Source organism: Ixodes scapularis, unplaced genomic scaffold (assembly GCF_016920785.2).
Source record: "Ixodes scapularis isolate PalLabHiFi unplaced genomic scaffold, ASM1692078v2 PGA_scaffold7__128_contigs__length_106722199, whole genome shotgun sequence".
NCBI classification, from domain to species: Eukaryota; Metazoa; Arthropoda; class Arachnida; order Ixodida; family Ixodidae; genus Ixodes; species Ixodes scapularis.
The window spans coordinates 27,674,690-27,700,962 of NW_024609882.1; the positions used below are offsets into that span (position 1 = coordinate 27,674,690).

At 45.7% G+C, this 26,273-nt stretch overlaps 1 protein-coding gene across 1 annotated transcript in view; it reads right to left on the minus strand.

The window, feature by feature from the left end:
* Positions 1-26,273, minus strand: part of LOC8024753 (histone-lysine N-methyltransferase SETDB1-B) — a gene marked incomplete at its 5' end in the record, with an annotated part of 76,043 nt that overhangs the window by 12,287 nt on the left and 37,483 nt on the right. Inside the window, 11 exons of the mRNA XM_029973644.4 lie at positions 893-967; positions 3,306-3,466; positions 4,180-4,497; positions 5,776-5,919; positions 6,303-6,528; positions 11,052-12,146; positions 14,430-14,557; positions 17,639-17,691; positions 18,615-18,676; positions 19,078-19,150; positions 23,962-24,248. Of these exons, the coding sequence (XP_029829504.4) occupies positions 893-967; positions 3,306-3,466; positions 4,180-4,497; positions 5,776-5,919; positions 6,303-6,528; positions 11,052-12,146; positions 14,430-14,557; positions 17,639-17,691; positions 18,615-18,676; positions 19,078-19,150; positions 23,962-24,248 (2,622 nt within the window). The remainder of the gene's footprint in view (positions 1-892; positions 968-3,305; positions 3,467-4,179; positions 4,498-5,775; positions 5,920-6,302; positions 6,529-11,051; positions 12,147-14,429; positions 14,558-17,638; positions 17,692-18,614; positions 18,677-19,077; positions 19,151-23,961; positions 24,249-26,273) is intronic.

Here is a 26,273-nt window from a genome sequence, read left to right on the forward strand (position 1 = left end):
TGTTAAAAACACATCCAAATGTATTTGGCGCCCGCGAAAGCTGCCACGGGTCACGTGGTAGAGCTGTGCGTCGCCGCACGCCGAGCGTGGCGCGCTGCGGTTGAACGCGTCTCTCCACGCCACCGCTGGAAGGGAACACTCCGGTGCGCCGCTGCCGTCAATTTCTGCACGGCGCACAGGTCTATCACGTGGTGCTTGCGCTCTTTCAGAAGCTTCTTTTGGGCTCTAAAAGTTACTCATTAATCTTTGTTTTATTGTTACATTTGAAACGAAGTGTCGTAAGTTGGGCGAGTTCTGAAAGACACGCACTGCGTGTCTTTCAGAACGTCCTCCTTTTTTTTTCTTTTGTGTCTAAATTCAGTTGCGAGTCAGCACTTGTGTGTTGTGCATCTTCATTCTCTGTCCTAGTCTTTTTGTGCACTGTTCTGTTCAGTATGACTTCAAATAAAGATTAATGAGTAACTTTTAGAGCCCAAAGGAAGCTTCCGAAAGAGCGCAAGCACCACGTGATAGACCTGCGCGCCGGTCAGAAATTGATGACGGCAGCACGCCAGAGTGTTTTTTCCCGGTGGCGGCGGCGACGTGGAGAAACGCGTTCAACCGCCGATGCACCACGCTCATCGTGCGGTGGCGTCGCACAGGTCTACCACATGACCAGCGGCGGCTCCCAGGGACACAACCTACAAATTCGTTTCGCGCTGTAAATGTAGCTCTATACTTTTTTTCTCTGTTTTATGGCATTCTTTTTCTATCTAGACTGTTTAAAAAAAAAAATTTTCCTTTGCATGTGTTCTTTAAAAGAATGTGTCCTAAACTATTTTTAGAATAAAAATCTCTAAAATTAAGCATTTTGGTAGACTTTCAGACTGAAGGGAGAAACAAATTGACCAACCTAATCTTCCCGTTGGTTTCAGTAGTGTCGGTGTCGCCGTCCGAATCCGACATGTCTTCCTTGAGTTCCTCCTCACTGCGAGAAACCAAGGGCAGAGGAAGATTTTAGAGGTTGGGCAAGACTTGTCTGTTGCACCGAGTCTTACATACCTCGTAATCCACTTCAACAAAATTTCGTTGCTTTTTGTATATTTATTTAGACGGATGCCCGTAAAATGCTGCACAATGTGTCAATGAACCATTGCTCCATTGTCCTATCCTCTGCAAGCTTCGTTATATTTCTTGTGAAGTACGGTTAAGTAGGGTCTACGGTATTTATAGAAGGACGACAAATGTCAAGCTGAATATTATTGTTAGACAAAGTAGAAATTAATAAAAACTGAAAATTAGCTCAGCTCTTCGGCATTTGTTGTTACTTTGTTCTTCGCGCACCACGTACAACTAGCACACTGTTGTAGATACTGGAGAGAGAGTAACGCACTCTTCTTGGGAATCTGCAATTCAAAGAGACTGAGCAACCAGATGAAAAATGTCTAGCACCATTTTCTCAACTTCAAAATATTTTATTTGTCACGATGCTTCCGTGCTTACACCCATGCAGGAGAGATTCAATAAAAACTCCTACAGAGATAAATGCCAACCTAAAACGTAACTCTCCCATACAAAAAAGTTGGCGGTCCCGCGTCAACCCACGGTACGGTCACAGCAAAAGCTACAACGCATCGCGGCAAAGTCGTCAGACATTGACGTCACTCTCACGCACCGCAGGATCTTGACTGCAAGGAGTCTCGGTTCTCGCCAAGCTTCGGCACGTTTGCCGCTTGGGACGGTTCGGGGATCCGCCGACGACGTTGTAGTGCGCAGACACCTCTCTTCTGGGTGGTAATGAATGGATGGGTGCAACTAGACCCTTCTAGTCAGGCGGCAGCTCGCGCGACCCTGTCGAAGCTTTTAATTTCAACGATTGACTCCGAATAAATTGATAATTAATTAAGAACGACGAAGGATTTTCCGTGAAGGGGGAGGGGTGGTCAAAATGCATGTGTTTATTACAAGCGTCGGCTGGATTTCGGGGGGGGGCTGAAGTCCCATAAGCCCCCCCCCCGGCTACGCACCTAAAACACACTGCTATCACCATCACCAATGAGAGCGCCGTACCTCAGTAAATATTGCTCCTTCCTTCCATTGAACCCTCGCACAATTATGTCTTTTTCCATAAAGGTAAATCTGGAGTGCCAATTGCAAGCACAAGCATGCGTCCTGGGCACCCTTCGAAGTAGCCGATCGGCATACTGCCCAGCACTTGTCCTTGGCACCAATGCGCAGGATCTTGCGAGTGTACCATCCACCGATCACTGCATCCTCGCAATTCGCCTTGTAGTTGTGTCCGTATAGCCTTTTCGACCAGCCTCCATCACCGGCTACTGGGATCCTCCATAAACCCTCCTCTTCTTGACACTCACCACGCTGTTGTGTGGTCCTCAAGTGTTTTGTTTTCTCTTCGCTTCCTCATCCTACCGAGCAGTCCTCTACTTTTTCCATGGTGTTTCCTTTTTCCGGGATATAAAAACGTAGCCAACACCTTAGTCGAAAGTTTTCGTAAGGAAACAATTTCGCTCAATTCTTACCCTCTCCGGAAATGCAGAAAATTGGTTTACATTGAGCATGTTGATTATCGTTCCCCCGCAACATTAGTTTAGAAATGTGTACCAGCAAAGCCTATCACTGGAGGATGTTTTGCCACCAGATTCGTCGACAAGATGTCGAGGTAGAACGATTTTCAGCAGAGGCTTTACGAAAAATCAATTATTTTAAAAGGCCAAAGCTTGCTTTGTGGACCAAACGGCATTCAAGCTTTGTAACAAAAACAGCAATCTATAAAACAACCCCCCCCCCCCCCCCCCCCCCCCCAAAAAAAAAAACACTTAATGAAACGTCAGTCTTTGAAAAAAGTGTCACTTGCTGTGCCTGGAGGAATTTTGGATGCACACCGTAATCACAGAAGCAAGAAACCGAAACCTAAGAACAAGAAGGAAACAAAGATGCAACTCCTTTTCTCTTGAACCGCTAGAAGTTCCAAGTACTCAACAACGCAGAGATAAAGACTGTATAACTAGCTGTTGATTGGCTTTCTTGGGCACCACAAAAGAACAAGCAGTTTGTGACGTGGACAGTCTGCCCCACCGGGTCACCAGAAACCGCATAACGCCTAAACTGCTGAACGAAGCAGCCAGAGGTCTGCCCCTTTATATTGTTGTCACCTGTCTGGAATGCTGCCCCCGCTCTCTGACTATTGTCACAAAATTGCCTTTTTCGTTCATAAAATGAGCTCTTAGGCCATAAAAGGAGACTGCCTTTAAATTAGAAGATGTCTGTGACCACACGGCAAGAGGGACGTCAATAGTGGCACTTACTCGACGCTGTCGTCGTCGTAGTCGCTGACTGCTGCCTCTTCATCCCCCTCCTCCTCCTCCTCTGAGTTGACCACGTCGCTCTCGTAGCCCTCCTTTTGCTTCTCCACCACTTCGATGTGATCGAGCTCCGCCAGGTACTCGTCTCCGTACTGGTTGCCGTCCTGCCACCAAGACACATAACGAGCCAGAACCAGTCAAGCCAAGTACTCAACTTCACACCGGTTGCCGTACTACCACCAAGAAGCGTAACGAGCCAGAGCCATTCAAGCCAAGTACTCCACGCTGGTTGCCATACTACCACCAAGATATGTAATGGGCTGGAGATAATCGAGCAAGATGAGACTTCACGTTGCAGCCTTTTGGAATTTCCCATATATAATGACAATAATAATAACAATAATCTTATTTTCTGTGGCGGAGTACGGGACGGAGAAAAAAGCTGCCGTAGCGACTTGACAACGTCTCTGCCCCCTAACAGCGAGCAAGATGGAATGCAGCATGAAAAAACAACACAGAATTAGATAGATTATAAAGATAAGTGACTACAGAAATATAAACCTGCAACAAAATAAGCATACACAAAAAGCAAGTGCAAATTGTACAACAGTAAAAAAAAAAATATTGGGTAATTAAAGAAACAATAGAATAAAAAATAAACGTTCTATATGCATACATATTATACATAATATGAAGGCATTTCCTGATCACAGAGGTCATTTATCGATCTGAGCTGGGTCATAGCTGTACAATAACTGCAAAAAGAAAAGGCTATCTATGGCACTGGAGCAAAAGCAATAGGCGTGTGAAGACAGCCTCTGAGCCGTACAGTAGACACTTCGCTGCATTCCAATATCGCCGAGAGACTGCTGCTCACCTCGTTGGCGCCCTGTTCGGTGAGCAGCTGCCCCGCGTAGATGCAGACGAAGCAGCCCTGGGGCAGGTCATCCAGGCAGCGCACCCCCCAGCCGCGCTTCTCCGTGCGGAACACCTGGAGCCGGCACCGGAGGCCGTTTTGCACCACCCGGTTCTGGCAGCGCTTGGAGCACTTGCACTGGGCGTTGCACTCGTACACCCCCGTGATGAGAGGCTCGTGGAGGCGCCGGAAGCGGTAGCCCGCGCTCGGGTTCACGCCCGAGGGAAGGGCGCCCGTCGCAGCCACAGTCAGCTGCTGACAGCTGCACTTGTCCCGGTCCTGCGGAGGATGGGACCACAACACCGACGGATGGTCAGCAGCTCGGCCGGCCAATCCGGGGAGCAAGTCATCTGCTTCTTGCGCAGGAGTTGCAGTGATGTCAGAATGACGCCGAGCACTGACTGGCTTTGATCGAAAGGATAGTGCTAGATGCCTTGAGGTCTGCCCACTATTTTTTTCAAGCAGCCAATGAGAGCTCAGCATTCTGACGTCATTGGAACCCCTGTACAAGAAGCAGATGAACTTGCGCTCCGCATAAAGGCCTATGACTACGGTGACCGAACGTCCCATCTTGGCCGGGACAGTCTCTTTTAAGAGGTGCATTTCTGCCGTCCCGTCTTTTTGTCTCAACGAAGCCTCGTGTGCCATTTTCGAGGGAACGTGCAGAACAGTCGAGAAATTGGTACAGAGCAAGTGGAAGAAAAGTAAAAGAAAGTTTACTCGATACAGACATATTTTGTAAACATGAGCGTACAATGAAGACGTGACCTCCCACATAGTAAACATTTCTGGCTTTTCCTTCAGTTACGTTGGGCGATACAAACATTGTATGCGTAATGGTGCTTACGGGGACTCTCTTTGTCTTACTGAATTTGGCGCACTTTCATTGGCAACATTTCTTCCCCATTGTTTAAAAATGTGGAAGAAATTATACTTTGTTTTCAACAAAGAGTTCTAGAAAACTGTATATTTTCACAATGGAAGTCAGCAGTAGCACAGCTCTCCTCCCTGCCTCAATGCCATGCCCCCCTCCCGGCAAATTAGCGCATCCGCGTTGCGGTGACCACGGGAACGCCCGGTCAGCCAACACCGGGAGGAGAAACTCGTGACGTCATCGTTCAATTTCGCTCTGGCAAACAAAACGTAAGAATGACGTAGTCATGCCTCTGACGTAGTGGCTCAATGTTGGCCACTCCAACCCCGTCACATTGACTGCGCTGACGATTGCGCCTCACGTCGCACGCTAGAGTTGGCAGATTTCGGCGACTTGGCTCGCTTGAAGGTTTGCCGGCCAGTTTAATAAATATATAGGCAGAATTAGATTGTAATATTTGACATGGGGTCTTCCGATATGACACTGAAGAGGGCTATATAGTTCTCTAAATATCAAAAATGAAGCGGAGTTGCCCTTTAATTCGTTCTTGCTGTTGAATCGGTTTTAGCTGCTTAGCTGGCTCTCATGGCTAAATTGGTCCTCGCTGCTGAACAGGTTCTCCTCGGTGAATTGGTTCTCACTGTTCAACAAGTTCTCGCTGCTGGATTGATCACTCAACACACCTGACAGTCATCCTCGCAGTCGCAACCACAGAGGAACTCTTTGTCCAGGTTCAGCGTCACCCCTTTCCCCGGATACCGGGTCGCGGAGTACTCGATGTACGAGGGGTACTCCGTGCTGAGGCTGTTGATGCACGTCACGGGAACCTGCGGGGGACACGGAGGGAAAACAAAAGCCCCGCGTCGATTCCTCGGCCCTCAGTATTACGCGGTCGTAAGAGGCAAGCTGAAGAGTGTTCTCGGAAGAGTTGCGGCCTTGGTTGAAAGTGGTCCCAAAGCGTCGAGCCGCCAAAGAAACTCAAAGGGATGCTGACTTGGTGGAAACTATTCGAATTGGGCATGGAACGACTTGCAAACTGCAGACCGAGGAAGCCGAGAAACGCACACACAAAGTTTCTCCCACTCTCCAAATGAGGCTCTTTGACGCTCATAATTTGCCGTTTTTATACGAGCGGATACGCTCGTGACTTTAAACACTTTGATGCGATTATTTTGCGATTCTTCGCAACAAAACGGGAAATGCGACTCACGAGTTCCTTGCCGTATGTCAAGTCCTTGAGGGAGCTGAGGACGGTCTGGGGCTCAAAGTGAGCGAAGACATTCACAGCACTGTCGAAGCAGAACTGGTCCACGGTGAGCAGGCACTTCGACAGCACGAGGTACTGCGCCACCTCTGCAATGTTCCGGAGCCGGCGACCGCACGGTGCCGTGTAGAACACTCTCCGCTTGGTCTTCTTGCTCAGTTTGGCCAGTTGTCTGTGTGGCAAGGCCCACCATTACATCGCATCACACGGCCTGTAGCACGGCGATGATTTTATTCTTATTAAACTAAACATATACCTGAAGTAAATTTTCAGTTTAATAAAAGCATATTAAGAAGGTAGTTTTTGTGTAAACCTTAGCTGCCAGACTGGGTTGATGCACACCCTGTACTGCCAGAAAAACGCAAAATACACTAAAAGTACATTAAAGCCAACGTTACTAGAACAGCTCAGTTGAGGAACTGTCATAGAGAATGCTTTGAAAACGTGGCTCCGATCCATACTCGAGAACCGAACTAAAGGTGATCGCAACTCCGCCATTTCTCCCCCAACGGCCACACCAGGAGCTGCATGGCAGCACATCTTGGTTTAGGTCGAGTCGCACAAGGGCTGGTCGCGCCATCTCGCAGTGCCATTTCGCTGTAGCCATATAAATCAACTTTCATGTTTTAACTCGTTGCTAAACGTCAACGGTGTTATCATATTTAGCTTGGTCGCGGTAGAAGCGAGCAGTCCAAGTTTCAAGGGTGAGTTTCCCAAATGAGTGTTCTAGTAACGTTTTAGTTTTAGTAAAGCACACACCCAGCTCAACGCGCGTGGAGCAAAAGCTCGCACTGCAGAACCCAGGGATCCTGGGTGCAAGCCCCACCCCTGCCTGTTTCGATCTGGATGAGCATTGTACTGGCATGCGGTCATGTATCACTACTGCGTGAGCACGTTAAAGACCCCAGGTTAGCAGTCATACTGCACTGGCGAAATCGGTCATCTACAGTGTAAACTAGTGTCGCCCCTACTGGCAGACCGACCTTACGCTGTATAAATAACTAAAAACGTCCAATTTGATTTGGTTTGAGTACACTAAAGCTACACTTTTGAAGTGTACTTTGTTGTCATATAAAAATACAAAAACTGGCATACTTTCGGTAGATTGCATTTTGCCAAGGGTTGGCGTGGCAACAGGCAGAAGCAAATGCCCTATAGGGTCGTGTTTGTTCTACCTCGGTGCATTCGTCTTCCATCGTGCCAAGAAAAGTCAAGATTACGCCCCAATTATGCGAAGTATTCACACAATACAAATGCACCACCTTTGCGAACGTAAACTAGAGCCCTGCACGGGCCGGAATTTCTAGGCCCGGCCCGACCCCGCCCGGCAGAGGCACGGCCCGGGCCCGGCCCGAGCCCGACAGAATATATAATTTCTAGGCCCGGCCCGACCCGGCCCGGAAGAGACATAGCCCGAGCCCGGCCCGGGCCCGGCAGAATTTTTAGACAGAAGTTCGAGCCCGGCCCGAGCCCGATAAAAATGTTTTAAATATAAGCCTGAGTCCGGCCCGAGCCCGACAGTTTATATTCATGAGCCCAAAAACGTTTGCAGGCTTTAACCTAAAGACTGTCTAAGCATAAAGCGAGCATATTTGATTTAAATTTCTTTTGGACTTGGATCGAGATTGTTTGACACAATAAAAATCCCGACTTGGTGTATTTTCGAAAATATTGGCGAAATATGCAGTGTATAAGTGATTTAAAGAAAAAAAAGTGCCGTATTCTTTGTTTATGCATTTCTTGAACAGATATCGGGCTTTTCGTTGTTCGATACGTTTCAGAGAACTTTTCTCTCTACATGTTTTTGTGAAGAAATAATCAGAATCACGCTAATGCATACTCAAAAAGCTGTATAAGCATAAAAATATCTAGTTAGCTTATCTTCGGCGGCATAGTAAGGCTCCCTGCGTAAAAGCAAAATCAAGCTCACGTTGTTCTTCTTGTGTTCAGTTTGAAACGCAGAGAAAAAATACACTCATGTTGTACCCTGCGACTGGAGTGCCGTCGGTTTCTTGACCGTACTTTCCCACTATGGTGGAGGAATCCATACGTTTCCTTTTATCCACGTAAAAGCTTTCCAAGTGCAAAACGTCTTTTTTTTTTAACAGCAGTTTAGTAATTTTGCATTTCGCTTGTTTGTTTTCATTGAACCGAGAAGATCAATGAGCAGCTTTTTTCTTATCAACAATTTAAAATTTGTGGCACACGACTGCCCAGCCACGGCCCGGGCCGGCCCGGGCCGACACGGCCCGGAAAATATTTTTTTCAAGCCCGAGCCCGGCCCGGGCCCGAGAAAATGCGTGATACCCGGCCCGAGCCCGGCCCGCGGGCCGGGCCGGGCTCGGGTTTTCGGGCTGGCCCGGGCCCGTGCAGTGCTCTAACGTAAACTATGAACCAATATCCTCAGTTTTTAACAAAGAGGGGTTTATTTTAGAAACATAAATAAGCAGTCGTATTTTGAGTAAGGCTATCAGCTGCATTAGGCTAGGTTCAGCACGCAAAAACTACCAGCAAGCACTAAAACTCCTACCAAGAAGCAAAGAAGAAAAATTGGTCAGTGTATCGGTTTACTATGCCGCAGACATTTTTGTAGAACTACGACCACAGCTGAACAAACGTCCATGGGCGCCTGCCACACAATGATGTCGGGTAGTGATGGGACGAATCACCGGAGATTCGGATTCGGACAGATTCGGACATTTCCGAACTTCCCGCGACGAATATTCGGAGATTCGTCGCTGGTTGCAGACGACAGCGTGAACCTTGTCGTAAACCTCATGAATGCAGTCAGTGGTGCTTTTTTTATTTTAGGTACTGTTACTGCATATAACCAGATTTCGTCTTCTTTATTTCAACGTACGGTACGTACTGTACTGTCATTCTAAACCCTGACACGCGGCCAGGTCCAGCTGAGCTGATCGGCGTGGTTGACGTAGGCCTAACCAATGCATGGTCTCGGTTTTGCGGTGATCGGTAAAATGTAGCGAAATGCTATGTATTATACATAATGTGGCGCAACGCACAATAAATATATTCAGGCAAGGAAATGTTTCGTCTCATTCTCTAGAGCTGCGTATGTCTGTACGTAAGGCGCGAGAGCGAGATGAATGTTGCTCATCACAACTTTGACGGCGTACTGGCACCGGTGGCGTAAAAAAACTTTGCACTGTCGTTTCTCCGTTCTCGGCAGCAAGTTTTGTATACGTGAAATTTATTTGATGAAAAAGAAGCACAACACAGGGGTGTCCAATGCAACTTCATTTTTCGGAAACAAACACTAACTAAATCTGATATCATTAACCAAAAAGGTACAAATGCAGTACAGAAGACTAATAGTACGGCGCAAGGAGTTTCAGATTGTTTCCCGTCTTCCGATAACAATACCTCTTCAGTGGGCACACATTAAAGATAATTGAATTGAACATACTCACTTGTGTGGTGTGTGCCACTATGACCATAATTATGGGCACAAAATGGGTCTGTACCGAACAGCACGTACAGCATAGATCTCTTGCGGCGATGAAAACATGCGCTTGTATTTCCACACAACCAAGCATGCCTATTTTGGTCGTAATCCGGAACCGAAACCAATTTTCCCGCAATGTCTGGCTACCGTTCTCGACAAACACCCAAAATATTATAAACAAAGTGGAACATCTTATCAATTACTATTATATTATATTACAATATTATTTTGTGCACTTTGTAAAATTTATTGAATCTAATATGAAAAGTTTAAACACTCATCAACGTGATCTGGCAACCATGGCAACGCTCCGAATCTTTAAAAACTTTTCCGAATCGCTTGAGATTCGGCTACTCTTCCGAATCCTCAGATTCGGATGCGAATCTCGATTTGGATAAAGATTCGTCCCATCACTAATGTCGGGTGCACAAGAAGCAAATGCCCGTGGCTTGGAGCCCGACACAGGCAAATGTGCAGCCCCCCGCGCCACCATCTCCGAGTCGCACATGCAGAATTGCGTGGGGTTATTTTTAACGCATAGCCGAGTCGTGCGAGAGAGTCGCATGACCTGCCCATGGCGCAGAGAACACGAGCTCGGTTGCTCGGCCGCTGTTCAGAGCACCGTGGTCCAGAGTGATGAGCGAAGACTGGAATCATAGCTGCTGCACCAGCGTCTATCGCCATTTCAATCGGACCAAAGAGCGTCGCGTTGAAGCAAGCAATGAGCCAGCGGATAAGAGAGGATGCGCGCGTGCACTGTGCGGTTCTCGGCAACAGGCGGAGCGCCGTGTTATCTGTGCGACGTCACTTCCGTGACCAAGTTATTGTGACATTGACCTCCCAACTTTGCACCCCCTTCCAAGCGTGGAGAAAGACATAGTTCTACGTCAGAAAGGGACACAATGCTCTGGTCAAACGGAGTACCTGGTACTTTTACGCAAAAAGCCAAACCAAGACAATGCAGAGCGCAAGTTTGTCAACTTCTTCTACAGGGGTTGCGGTGACGTCAGAACGCCGAGCTCCGATAAGCTTTGATTGAACAAAAGTGGGTAGACCTCGAGGCAGCTTGCTTTGAGGTCTACTCCCTATCCCTCGATTACAACCAATCGGAGCTCAGCGTTCCGACGTCCCCACAACCCTTGCAAAACAAGCAGACGAATTTGCGCTCCGCATTACATGATAACGCCATCTCAGATGTGCAAGAGCAACAGACAGTGCCGGGCACCCACCTCTCCCAGCCCATGAGGCAGGGTATGCTGAGCGGGTTGTGCCCCACCAGCTTCTCCGGATCCTCGGGCTCCACACAGGTGGGCGAACACTCGTGCTCCAGGTAAATCTTCCGTCGGTACGTTGAAGACCCCTCGACGCACCGCAGCTCCCGCGTCCCAGCCTGCGACGCCGCCACCTCCGGCTCTTCCCAGGGCACAGACTTGCGATCCTGCGCTGCAGACTTGCGCGCAGCATTGCGCTTGTCGCTCGCCGTAATTGCAGCGGCTGCCTTCTTCGTCTCATCCCCCTTTGTCGCCGTCGCCGCGGACGAGCTCTCGTCCGCTTCCCGTGTGTACTCGACGAACGGCCGGTGCTGTTTCCCGGTCGCCGGAACCAGGTTTTGTCGCCGCACCCTCCCGCCCGGCGCAGCGCTCTGCTGCGCGGTGTGGCTGAGCGCGGTGTACAGCGGTGCAAACCGCGTTGACCCGCGATAGATCCACTCCGTTCGGTCATCCGCCTCGAACGCCATCTTTGCCAGGCTCGCGTCAACAGTGAGCACCCGGGCCATCCACCACTTGCCGTTCCACTCCGTCTTGACCGTCTGGCCCTTACGCATCCGAAGCATTGGGCGCTCGGGGTACTTCTGCAGGTAGGTCTTGACAAAGTCCCGCACGTCGCGGTACATGTCGTCCCACACGCCCGTCTTAGAGGTGCCGCACATCACAAACACCTTGTCGATGTGCACGTACTGCGCGTAGCCGTCGTCGAAGAACACCAGGTAGCGGTACCGGTTAAGTGGCTTAGGCGGTTCCGCGATGAGTCCTGCGTAGAGCGACTGCCGCTGGTTCCAGGACTCGTCGGTGTATGTTGCGACGACACGGGTTCCGATGGGGAGCACCACTGGAGGCCGGTCGGCATAGGCGAGCTCGCGCGGCGAGAACCACTTCGACTGGCGCATGCCCGCGTTGGGCTTGCGGGCTTCAAACTTGATGTGGTACATTGGTTCGCCGTCGTCAGTTTCCTCCGCGGGTCGCACTTCGGTGATGCGGGCCTTGAAGAAGACTCCCAGCGGGAAGTTTCGTGTGGCAAGGACCCTTGACGAGATGTCCAGCTCCCTGCAAATCAATGCGTATGAGTCGTCGTCGCATGTTTTCAGAGCTGTGTGTGGCTCAATGAAAGTGTGTAAGTTGGTATCATTACTCACACTCTAACTACTTTCTATGTTACAATGAAATTTCAGCCAATCTAAATGGAACAAGGTTAAAACCTTGCAGTAACTTGTAACCAAGGGTTGTTCGGTTACTTACCAAAGTAACATTGGCATCTGCAAAGATTCAGTGATTCACTCTCAACATCAACACTGTAGTGTTTGAGTGCACCTGTAGTAATTATGTCAGTGAAAAAACATGCCAGCAAGAAAGAAAATTGTAGAGCCCATCCACTTCACATGAAGATAGAAAACCAGCAAAGCTGTTATCTTTACAAAAACTGTGCTCGTCCGGGTTGCATGAAAGCCGCCAACGAGCGTTTTCGGCCTCCCGATACTGAGGATCCTGACAAGCAATGTGTTTCCAATCGGCATCGGCGGCCCGATTTTCGTCGGTCATTTTCACTCGGCGACGACATTCACCTTCCCGCTTCTGTTGCCGCTGACACTCTAGACGGGCACGTTCTTCGTCGGTGAGTGGAGGATTAATCGAAGCCTATGGACTCACACCATCGGCCGCACCACGTTGGGCCGCTGCATGTTCGGCCTCTCAACACTTTCGCACACGTTCGCACTGTCGAGAGCGCTGACGACTTTTGTAGGCGCGCTCTTCCTCTTCAGAGCGAACAGCACGCGGCTTACACGTGGCGAGTCCAAAAGGCAAGCGATAACGTCGCTAGGAAATGGCTATGTCAAGAGACAAAAAAACACAGCCATTGGTTGGTAGCTATTTGAGGTTTTACAGCGACTTTACAGCAAATTGCTATATCGATTAAATAAAGAGACATACATACATAAAGGCGATGAGCTCTTTCAATACATGACGTAAGTTCTAAACCCAATTCTTTTAGGCACATCTTGAGGACAGCTTTTCAGATTGATCCCAAATCTCTTTATCAGCATCGCGGAAGCAAAAGAAAAGAAGGTTAGATCGGCACATTCTGTTCTCGGCCTCGTCACAGCGCACTCTTAGCTGAGATAAGTCGGTGACCGTAGATGACAACAAAGAACCAGGGCCTGACTATCTAATAATGCCAAGGAAGGCCGACTCACGCGGGTTGCCCTCTCTTTTTATTTGTGCTTGCCACGACCAATTGGAACAAAGGAGCACCGTTTAAACTGTAGTTTTTTGTTAATATCCATGGACACATTTTTTTCCAGACCCTAGCACATAACAGCTTCGCTGTAAAAACAATATTGTCGTTCTAACTGACGAGTTCTTTCACTGAAATAAATGCTACACTCGCCCACAATCTCGAATGTCGGTACGATAAAAATTAGGCTTATAGGTAGGTAAACATCGGCTCATAGAGCATTTTGATTTCTCCTTTCGATCCAGGTAACGTCCTGCCATACTCATTCTGTCAGTGATACTGAAACACGGCAGTCATACAGACAGTTTAATGGAAACCAAATTATTGCCACTGTCTCCTGCATAATAAAATTAACCATCGGCGTGCGATTACAGTATGTAATTGTAACTAGATACTTTCGTAAAAATGTGAAGAAGCTGAGACTCCTGCTTCTTGCAGCTGGCTTCCTTTTTATCAACCTTGTTATTCACCTTGCACAGTACTGGACATGTAATTAATAATTTCAGGATATACAACGTTCGTGAAGGGGAGCGTTGGAAAATGCCGTTAAATCGTACCAATTACGGGTCCTAAACGCTAAAGCATAATCTTACACTTGTCCTAAATAAACTTTGGAAGAATCATTTGACAAATATTGGAAGACTGGATCTCGGTACAATTAGACATTTCTTTCTAAATTAAAATTTTGCATGCCTTGTGGGATTGAGTGTTCTGAGTATTTCCTTTTGCAAAACATATATTATCTTTACACTGGCTCTCATGTGTCTATTGTATTTTGTAATCTTTACTAGCCTATTAACTGTAATATATTAGCACTTAAAATGTCAATTCAAATCTTTTTTTACTTTTTGCCCCTACAGCCTATATCAAACTCTTGATGTGTAATAAAGTACTGATTGATTGATGGATAATATAGAGGGGAAGGCTGAACAAATAGTGAGGTAAGTCATTTGCTATTTCAAAAGCTTCTATTGGTTTGTCATCTGTCAACTGCCACTGTGGAACGTTCAGAGCCTTTCAAAAGTTTTTTATAAGGACAATGAGAGTTATTCTTTGAATGTGCATTAATTTTGCATATGTTGGTTTGGGAAACTCACTTGCGCACTATGGGGCCCTCTGGGGGAAGGTTGGGGACTTTCGGGGTGAATTTCCCCACTGGAATGATGTCGTCGGAACTTTTCTGGGCAGGTCGAGGACTGCCCTTCTGAGCAGGACTTGTCCTTACCTGAGGGGAAAGACACACAAGAGAAATGAAGCATGCACGTATTTCGTGGCTCTAGGAAACAATTATATTCCGTGTGAAACTAAATATATATATATATATATATATATATATATATATATATATATATATATATGTGCGTGCGAGCATGAAGCTTATCACAAGAATTGTGAAGAATAAAAATAAAAATGACTTAGATCGTTATTTAAGTCATAATTTAAATTGCACCGATTTCACAATAATGATTTGAATGAAATGTTTCCCTCAAAAAAAAAAAAATCCATTCAATACTTTTCATTTACATTTTGTCTATCACTTGACACTTTCTATATGCATTTGTTTTGTATTTATAGTAAAAAAAAAATCAAGCAAAAAATATTTTAAAAAAAACGGGACTCTATTAAAGGGCAACTCCGCTTATTTTCCAGTAGTGCAAAACTATACAGTTCTTTTTGTTATCATCTACAAAGCCCACATGGCAAATATTACGACGGAATTCCGCCTAGAAGTTCATTAAAATCGCTGTCAAAGTTTGACAAGCAGGAATCCGCTGATTTTAGATGAGACGTGCGGACCAGACAACACTGCCCGGCTGCATTTCCGCTTCCTCCAAATTCCCTCTCCCGGCACATCCGTGACATCATCAAGCATGCACATTTTTTTTTTTTTTTTTTCTTGGGGAGAGCATGGGTGGCGTTAGCGCCGTGAGAGACGTGAGCGACGCGCTCGGCCGGCTCGGCGCTCGACTATTAATACCCCACTGATATGCCCATCGCCTTGTTGAGCGCAGTGTGTGTCCAATGCGTATTGACGAGTGACGACACGTGCTTTGCAGACGACGCGACGATGACTGCGAAGCGCATGTCCCCGTAATAGATCACGTGGGTGTACATGCTTAGTGATGCCGAAGATACAATGTTGTCCGGCTTTGCCACCGTTTCGGTTTCGGTTTGCGATCATGGCTAAAATGAAATTGCACGAAAAATATTTTATTTTTTGCGAAACAAAGGATTGGAGATTGTTTTTGAGTGCTTCAAAAAGCAAAATCGGCCACTATCTCAAAACTTTTTAAATTGAGCGGAGTTGCCCTATAAGGTGGCGATGAAGGCGAGTTGGTTTATGACTAAACCGAGAAAAAAGGCGCAAAAAACACAAAGATGAGTAGGAGTGGACGGGACTAGCGCTGACTGACAACTAAAAGTTTATTGAAAAACACATAAGAAAACCAGGCACAGCAACCACCACTAAAATTATAAGAAAAAAAAAACGCTTAAAAACAATAAGATAAAGTCCCCAAGACGGCACGCGGGAATGACAACCTAAAAGACGCAGGAGGAGCACAGGACCCTACAGTCGCTGAAAAATGATGGCATCTTCGATTAACTTGCACCGGAATCACCCTGAAACCAGGGTGATTCCGGGAAATATTTTCTCATTTTTGTCTTTCTCTTATGCATTAAACAATGAGTTGTTAGTAAGCGCTTGTCCTGTTCATTCTTTGTTCTGTCCTTGTCCTTTGCGCTTTTGTAATTAAGCTGAAACCAGAACAGTGCACAGCGCTCCTTGGTCATGCAGCGTGAAGTCGGCGCAACATCGAGGACAAACTGCACCGCAGCAAGCGCCACCATGCGTCGCCTTGCGTTTTGTTAGGTGTTTTTTTTCCTTGCGTACATTCGTGGGCAGTGCCCATTTGCTGTCAATTTCTTCCGGCTTTAGACTCGCGGATTTAGCTGTCCCACCCAAATGAACATCGTGGACGTGATTGTCGATGGGGTCACGAAGCGGGTGACAATTCCACGAGTATATTTTGCCCATCATTGTTGGTTCAAGAAAGAGTACCACCAGATCATAGCCATACCTCGGTGTCATCGAAACGCCTCACAATGCTTTCGACAAAGCCCATCACTTTCGGGCGCTCCTTGCCACTGCAGCAATCATCAGTAATCGCGGCAATGGTAAGAAGCTCATCATTTTCACTGTCAGAAGAGCTGGGGAATTCATTGAGTGCCGCCGCGACGCGTGTTCGTTTTTGCAAGATCGTTAACTCGATCAATTGCGGGACGTGCATCTGCTATTTCCGCCACCTCCGTAATTCCCGCTCCTGGCCTCAATGCATGATGAGAATGCACCCTGGCACATTGTCGATTTTGTTGGTGCACGTTGGGGCAACAAAAAACCGCACCGGGAGGGTGCACTCTGTTGATCGAGGACGTCCGGTGCACACTGGTGCACTTGATCGAAGACGACGGGGCACACACTTCTGTGCCCTGGTGCAGACCGGTGCAGATGATCGAGGATGCTATCTAAGAAACTCGATTTCCTTTGAGTGCAGATCAACAGACGTCTGGCTGACGCAGCTACAAGACTCTACTAGGCAAATCAGAGCGTTGAGCTAACTTTCTGCTTGCCCCGCCCTTTATTCGTCAATTACGTCGTGTCCTATTGTAAGCAAATCGGAAAACAAAAGAGAAAGCACATAAAGCTTTTTCACCAACTAAAAAAACCAAGCTGCTTTTCTAGTATGGAAGGGTTTACATCAATGAAAAGTTGCTAAACTAGTTTAAATTTCCAGTATTTCTTTCTTTCACATAAATTTCAGTGATTGCACAGACTGATCTATCAATGTACATGTTTAAAATACATCTGGTGATAAAAGATCACTTTTCTTAGCTACAGTGATTTAAATAAAATTACATTGATTTATATCAAATAGATTTTGTTTCAGATAATTTCTTTTATTATTATTTCTGTTTTCTGTTTCCACTGTTCTCAAGATATGCCAGAGAGCTAGCCTCGCGTAAGATATCTTCTTGTTTCTTTCTAATCTTGGTGAAAGATGTTAATAACCGAAGTCATACCTCCAAGCTAGCAGATATCCTGCACAACTTTCACCATAAAACAGTCTTTAGCTTCCACTATTGCAGTTCGCAAGCATATCACATTTTACAATATAAGTCAAAGCAGCTTGCAAGTAATAAAGAAATATATGAAGAAGAAAAAAACAAGAAGCATTGTGTTCAATTGCAGGATTACCATAAAAAAAACTGGGAGGCGGTTTCACAACTTCAGGTTGGCCGCACTTACCACTGTGGACTGCAGAGCCCTGTTTGGCGACCCTGGCATCTTGAAGCGTGAATCTGCACAGAACATTAACGGCAGGGTGACCACACACTATATATTTCTGCAAACAAGCAGATAAGTGACCTGAAAACAAGCCTGAAAAGATCACATTTGTCGAAAGACCAGAGAAGTAGAAAATCGGGCGAGTGAGAAGTTTGCATGACCTTCAAGAAACTACTACAGCAGGACGGCAATGATGGAAGTGCTGCACCAAACTGCGCCATTTGAACAAGTCTGTTATATCTTGCGCCAAAGAGCCATTTTTGGTAATTGCGCCACACCTGCGACGAGACAAGCTTAAGCAAAGCAAAAATTAAAAATATTTTATTGTTGGTCAAGCCTAATATTTAGAGAAGTGGAAGGAAAGCAAAATGGTACAAATATGTACTTCACAGCGTTTCTACTTGCAGTATAGTTTATTTCATCTTAGGTCAGAGCACAAACAAAGGCTCAATCCACAAACACACACTAAAAGTGCAAATCACAGGATATTCGCGTCCCTTGGTTGGGCACTTGTAGCAATTATGTCGGTGAAAAATTAAGTCGGCGAGAAAGAAAACAATATTGTCTTTCTAACTGACAATTTCTTTCACCGCAATAAATGCTACAGACGCCCACAATCTCAAATGTCGGTACAATAAAGATTAGGCTTATAGGTGGACGTCAGCTCGTAGAGGATTTTTGTTTTTCCTTTCGATCCAAATAACGTCCTGCCGTCTTCATTCTGTCGGCGATTACAGCATTACACTCGGTCTGCTTGATTATGTTAAAGCGTCGAAGGGTGTGAGCTTGTGCATTGAGGGAAAAGCAACAGGAAACCTTTCACAACTGAAAGGTACTCAGCTACAGCCTCTCGTATCAAGACAGCATTGGCATGCATTGTTTGGCAAACAGGGATGAGAAAGAACTCGTGAGACGTATGACTGGAAGAAAGGCCTACCATTGATGAAGACATCAAAGAAGTGGACCTCCGGGATAATCAACGCATCTGCCTCATCCTTGCTGCAAAGTACAACATACAAAAAAGGTGATTTGCAACAATGAAACTCGGTAGTAGCTACTTGCACTTGTCAGAAGCGACATTACTAAGCTTCCATCGAATGGTTTGTCGCAGCAATGAGATTGGTCCGAGTGATTCCTGCTGCACCTTTGAGGGCAACCAAAAGTACATTTCGGAGCAGTGAAAAGGACCCTTAGAGTGCAAGCATGTGGTTAATTTTCAATCATTCCGCTGTAAATGCTGCGTTGAGACTTGCGCCTTCACCTGTCCAACTAAAGGAAGGTGTAAAGCAAAGTGCAGAAAAAGGCCCCAGAGTCGCTTTTTAAGGAGCTGCATGGTTCTGCAAAGGGTAATGAGCACTTATATAATAATAGAGTGCACACTGAACGACAACTGGTCTTACCTCTTCTTCGCCTTGAGTTTTTCAAGATCTCTTTCCATCTTGTCGAAACCAATGTCGATTTCTAAGAATTCCCCTGGAAGAGGAAACAATACAGGAAATTTCTCAGGTCAGCACATGCAAGCAGACAAGCAACCTAAAGACTGCATTTGGTCCTAGGCTTGTCACTTTCAGTTAAAGAATGACGTATACTTCGCCTTTTCTACTTATTTATTTACGAATACTACAGCCCCACACGGGCCCAAGCAGGAGAAATAGCAATCATAATAAATACAATACAACACTACACACAGCAAAACACAGGAACACAACACATACATATATAAGTCTGTCTAATACAATTTATCGTACAACATAAACAACACTCTGTAACCGGGATTATACAAATGCAAACTTAAACAACAAAAAAGTGCAGTTGGGGCCAAATAGAGGGGGGGGGGTAGCATGAAAAACATTAAACAGTGGAAAAATAAAATGAACAAAAGCGTCAAGAGCAAATAGGGTGTAATGTGATGACAGTGCTAGTTTGTAAGACTTGAAAGAAAAGTTCTCAGTTTCGAAAGACTCGTTCGGTACTTTATTCTAATTTTTGATGGTTCTAGGGGAAATAGAATTCTTGTACCGATTAGTTCTTGCAAATATAGGGGTTAAGGTGAGTGAATTAGAATGCCTTGTCGAACATGTGCCAAATAGTGAGATATAACTTTGTGGTTGAATGCCCAGTCTAGGGAAATAGAGGGAGCAAAGAAATTTTAACCGAGCTATTTGTTGTTGAGTAAGAGTATGAAGGTTGGACAGTGGTAGCGTGTCTGTCGGAGAACCGAGTCTATTAAACCGTCTGTCAATAAATCTCAGTGCTAAGTTTTGTATCTTGTCGAGATGTCCTATATCTGTCTTAGTGTAGGGATCCCATACATACTATGCTAGCATAATCTATGGCGGGTCGAACTTACACACTTGAGGCTGTTTTTATGTGACAATGGGACAGTAGCAACCTTAAACGTGGTCCCCGGGAGGGCTTCGGCCAACCTGAAAGGGCTAAATGTCGCCATCCTTGAACAGAAGGAAGTTAAAACCTTTCGCGGGCGTCAGGGTGGTTGGTCTTTGAGGGTCATTACTTTCCTTCGAGTACCCTGTCCAGGAGAGCTGCCTTCGAGCTACCATTAGCACTCCTGAATGGGAAAGGCTACGTACGAATTACCAACTTCGAAAACCTTTTGTTGCCATTCCATTCAGTGTGGCCAAGCCTACCACCTATTCACACTGAATGGCGACAAGCAATTGAATTTGATTCCTGGGATTTTTCATTCGAGTTTGTTTCTGTATGGTGTCTGAACCGACCAAGTCTTGCTTGCCAGTTTCGACCTGATCGGATGCATCACATGCACCGCAGCAAAATTTGTATGCCTTTTTATATTGCCTTTTTGCCTTTAACTTATTTAGTGCTTGTTTTTCTGGTTATATGTTAAAACAACCGAGTCGGGGTAAAAGTGTAGTCGGGACATAATTTGATAAAATAATCGAACTTATTGTGTAGGCCTTATTGTACCTCGCATTCTGGTGTAGAGATTTTTGGCAAGTGTTTCGTCACATAATAGCCGATGCACAAATTTCCTGTGGTGATCTCAAAATCTGAAATTTATTATGAGGATCTGAAAGAGATGTTTCTAATTGAACTCGATGCCAGTAATCAGAGGTTCTGTCGCACATGAGTAGGGTTCCGTCTTTTCGGTAAATACTAAACAACCCGAAAATTAACCTCTAAACTGGTTTGATCAAAATCAAAGAAAATGTGAAAAACCCAAATTGGAGCTGCCCTTAAGCATTACAAACCCAAGATTCATGGGAAGAAAACCTGTATACAGCTTTATTTTGTTTTGAACAGGAACACCGCCCGCACTGAACTGTCCGTGAGGCCTGCTTCTTCCTTTGGACTCCTTATTGCCTTTCTTTCTCTTACTGGTGGGAGATTCATGTGCCTGCTCCATTGGAGGTAAGGGAATCCTATGCCCTTTCTTCTTCAACTTAAGTCCTGATAAATTCTGACTTTCCGTGTGTCAGCCTCCTCCAGAGCGGCTTTTAGCTAGGCCAGAGCTTTCATTGCTTCGAGCGTGTCTCCAAGCGTTGGTACTGCCTAGCTCATAGGTTTGGTAGGGTCTCAAGTTTTCAGGGTTCATTTTTCTTGGGAGTTTGTGGATGCTTTTTCGGGGTTTATTTTTTCCAGCAGATTTCGTGTACTTCGGTGATAACTTTCGGTGTGTAACGAAAAAACAGGGTTTATTGAAGATTATGTTGTAGAAAATGGGGCATGCGAACCTCCGCAGAACATTCACGTGACCAAACTAATCTAGAGACATCTCCATACCGACAAGGAAAAGAAACGAGATGTTGGGATCCTGAGCAAAAACCAGCCTCGCAGACAGTTCATTGGAGGCAGTATTTTGTGCCAATAAAACTGTACACGCAGATTTTATTCCTGCAAAGGTTGGGATTTTCTTATTCAAGGACCGATTTTGATAAAACCGACTTGGGGGTTCATTTCTTGTGGTTTATCGGAATTTACCGAAAACACTAAGCCATATAGCCCTAGGTCATGCAAAGTGGGCACAGAGTTAATCAAGATTCTGTTATCCCCCACTTCGAAGCGGGAGACATCACAATCATGTCTTGAATTGCGATACGCTGAGAAGGAAAGGCCTCTCTCTATTATTTATATGTGTGTTTGAACAAAGATCCAACATGCAATGAGGTGTGCAGCAAATGTTCCCTCTCTGCACCCCCCCCCTCTTCTTTTTTTTTTTATCCTGGGTCTCCCCTTGAGGGCTCCTCTGGATCCACCCCTGGGTGCAGTGTTCTTTTAAGAAACCAGGACCAGTTGATGGCATATGCAGAAAAATTAAACACTACCGAGTCATCAGACGGCAAAGTGAGGGCGGAGTTCTGAAGTAAGAAAATCAAAACCAATGTCGTGCGAAGCCAGAAACACATATTATACATCCCTGCTTCACAAGTAATGTAAAGAAGCCATTATGAATGCTGCCATCACAAACATTTCGTCTACCCCTGCATTTTTGCAGAGTTTAACCCCTGTCATCACTATCAAAACGGCAGAAAAGATTTCATTTCCGAAATCCATTACACATATTAGGTGAGGGAAGCACTGTCAGGTATATTTTCTAAGGAGGCTGCAGAACAGAAATGGGTGGCGGAAACCAAATCACATCTTTTCTCCTGCATGCGATTATCTCGTTTTGGTACTTCTAGGGCCCCCTGTGTTCAACATATGACAGTCTCAACTATGGTAGGAATTCCAAGAGAATTCCTTCCCAATCTGTTTCGAAGAAGCGAGCCGTTTAGTCGGGGGGGCGGGGGGGGGGGGGGGGGGGGGGGGGGGGGCGGGGCGGTTGGAGACAAAATGCATGCAGGCCTCATAAATGCACCTCTTGGAAAATAAGACTTCACATCTGTAAACACTTATGAAAAGCAGAGTATGTGAACAAAAACCTGTTTTACACTTGTTAACATGAAGTGTATTCTGAGCACTGCTAATTAGCCCACATCAAAACTTGTTTCAAGGTCCCTTTAATTACTAAAGCATTACTTAAGTGAAAAACTTCCCTCATGATTGCTTTAACTAATAGCTTACTATAGTTAGCTAAATAAAAAGCTTGCTTCATTCTCCCATGAACTACTAACACTATAGGTTAGCCTAAGTCAAGAACTTGTTTCATGGTCCCTTCAACTAATAGTCAAAATTAAAAGGTTGTTTCATGGTCCCTTTAATAAGCACTACTAGTTAGCCAAAACAAAAACAAAATGTGTTGCATGGTCCCTTTAATAGGCACAACTACCTAGCCAAAACAAAATAAAACTTGTTGCATGGTCCCTTTAGCAGTCAGCACTGCATAGTTATGTTTCATTGTTTCTTTAGCTTATAACACATGTTAGTCAAAATTAGAACTAATAGCAATAGTTAACCAAAGTAGAAACATATTGCACTACCAGTTAGTCAAAGTGAAAAACTTATTTCATGGTCCCTTGAACTTAAAACATTACTAGTTAGCCGAAGTGAAAAACGTAATTCATTATCCCTTTAGCTATTAGCACTACTAGTTAGCCTAAGTAAAGCTTGTCTCATGGTCCCTTTAGCTAACAGCCTTAGTCAGAACTAATAGCACTACTAATTAGCTAAAGTGAAAACTAATAGCATCACTATATACCTGGCCAAAGTGAAAAACTTATTTCCTGGTCCCTTCAACCGAGAACACCACTAGTTAGCACAAATGAAAAACTTGTTTTGTGGTCCCATTACTTAACACTACTAGTTAGTAGAAAGCAAAAACTTGTTTCAATGTCCCTTTAGCTATTAGTACTGAAAACTGAGAGCACTACTAGTTAACCAAAGTGAGAACTTATTTCATGATCCCTTAATTAAAAGCGCTAGCTCCTAGTTAGCCAAAGTGAAAAGTTGTTTCATTGTCCCTTTAACAATACTAATTAGCCAAAGTGAAAAACTTGTTTTGTAGTTTCATTTGCTAATAGCACTGCTAGCTAAAGTGAAAGTCGGTTTCATGGTTCCTTTTATCTATTAACACGACTAGCCGGTAAAGTAAAAAAACTTGTTTCATGGTCCCTATCACCAAAGAGTACTCCTAGTTGACCAAAGTTAGATCTTGCTTCATTCTCCCTTTAGCTAATAGTACAAGTTATGTCAAATTAAAACTAATAGCACTGCTTGCTTCACGGTCCCTTTATACTAGCTAATGTAATATTTTGTTTTCATTTAATATAATAAAATATTGCTTATTTCCAGCCAAGGTTAACCATTTGTTTCATGGTCCCTTTGACTACGGGACTCTAGACGTCGCCACGGCAGCCACCACTCACGTTCCAGATCTTGGAGCACTCCCAGCCGCCGGGAGAACTTGGCCATCTCATCCTTCCAGGCCCGCTCGAGCTCAGAGCCGCCGATGACCTTGTTCACCGTCGCCGCGATGTCACAGTCGCAGACCACAAACTGCTCCTCCTCGAGTCGCGCGCACTTCACGCCGGAGGGTCCCTCCCCGTTGGCCCCTTCAAGGCCCCCCTCACAGTCCCCGTCCCTTTCCAGAGCAGACAGCGTCATCCCGTCACCGCCAACGGACGCCTTTGCTCCCTCGGCTATTATCTTCTTTCTGCAACCGAAAAAAAAAATTGTGTTGTTTTGTATGTTTAAGGTTTTAACCTTGACTGCTTCATTCCACACAATCAGGTTCACACGCTGGTTAATCCCCTCTTTATTGATGTAAAGATCAGTGATTTGCCTACACACCCCTAGGGGGGGGGGGGGGGGGTGTACAGGTGTACAGCCCCCCCCCTTGTTTTTCTGAAGCCTTAATTCACGACTCCTTTATTCTCAATGCCCCCTCCCCCCCTAAAAATTAAGACCCCCCTTAATTTTAATTTCTGGGGAAACCCTTGGTAAAGATCTAGCTCGCAGTCAAGCAAGACTTCAACTGAATTTACCCAAGCAGCAAGAACGACGAGGCAAGAGGTGTGCAAGGAGAGAAAACAAATGCGCATATCGGAAGGCGATGCATGTTGTGTTAGGTTGTGTGGCGGATGGGCCTGGAATGTCCCCGAGGGTTTTGCTGTTTGAACGTCGACGTGCAGTGGAACATTGCTCAAGAGCAACCGGCGCGTGCCCAGAGCCGTAACAGGCCCACCACAGCTCGTTCGGCCACAAACAGCTCCACACAGAATGCAGACCGAATTAAATTTCATGCTGATCATGGAGAGATCGCGGAGCAGAGAATATTCGACCACGTTTTTGCAAACGAGCTCAAAGATTCCGAGAGTCATAGAGGTTCCCTCTCCCATTATCATCGTACCCTATAAACCAAAGCGCAATGTGCAAACGCGACCGCAAGTGTGGGCACCACGCATGCGCAGAACCAAGATTTGCGCAAAATAAAGTGCACGCCGCATCGGCAGCAGAGCCACCGCAGCAATGGCATAAGTCATTACGAACAAGAATAAGTCATGATGTACTGCTCATCCTTCGTCTGTTTTTGCACTGTTTTCAGTTAAAAAAGAAACTGGAACAATTTTCGTACTTGGCCAATCAATTAACTGCGAAAATTAAAGAACATAAAACCTTTGTTTTTTATGCATTAAATAAAAGGTTGGAGTATCCCTCAACTCTCACGCCGTCTTTCGAGTGACGTCACTGGGAGTGCCACCTGGTTTATTGTTGGGTTCCGTGCGATCGAGACAAAAGGCGGTTAGCCACAAAGCTGACAGCGTAGCAGCAAAGGGAGGTTGACTTCAGTGCACTCCCTATGGCACTCCCAATGACGGAACACGGTGGTACCCGTAATCAGCACACACGCGTCATTGGCAGATCGGCAAACAATGCGTCGTTGTCTTTACGATATTACGCAGCGGAATCGCACCATTGCAAAAAAACGTTGGCGCTTTTTTTTTTTTTTTTTTTGTGCTTATAGATAAATTATATAAAAAAATTGTGAACACTTTCGCAACTCGTAAAGTGAAACACATCGACAGCTGAGGTGTGACGTCGGTGCCGCTAAGGTGTCATTTCGGAGCAGATGGACTCAATGAACGGTAAAGGTGCGAGCTCACCAGACTCCACATAGGCGTTTCGTTTTGCACGTCCACTTGAGATTTTTATTTTCCTTTTTTTTTTTTTATGTAATGTACACCAGCGGTGTAGACTTTCCATTTTCCCCGGGGGGGGTGCTGCTGCTGCTGCTGCTGCGCGTTACCTTTTCGCCAGAACTGGAGATTGGATCTAACGAAAGCACGCTGGGATTCCATTTCCCATGTATTTTGTTAATAAAGCAACGTGGGCGTTATTTTGTTTACATGCCTCTACTAGAAGCTCGTTACATGGCACGTAAGCAGCGTCTCGGTAAGGATCATGGCCCGGGTACGGGGGGGGGGGGGGGGGGGGGGGGGGGGGGGGTACGAGCCCCGATGCCCCCCCCCCCCCCAAGTCTACGCCTATGATCTACACACAAATGAATCGTACAAAACAACCTTATATATTGAAAAAGAGTTTTCACTACGAGAAAAAAAACAAATGCGCGTCGGCCCTGTTCCCACTGCGGACTGCAATAGTTCCCAACTTTGCGGTTCTGTGGAAGCCAGCAAAGAGTAGCACACCAAAAATTTTCTCGTTTCCTATAACGCACCAA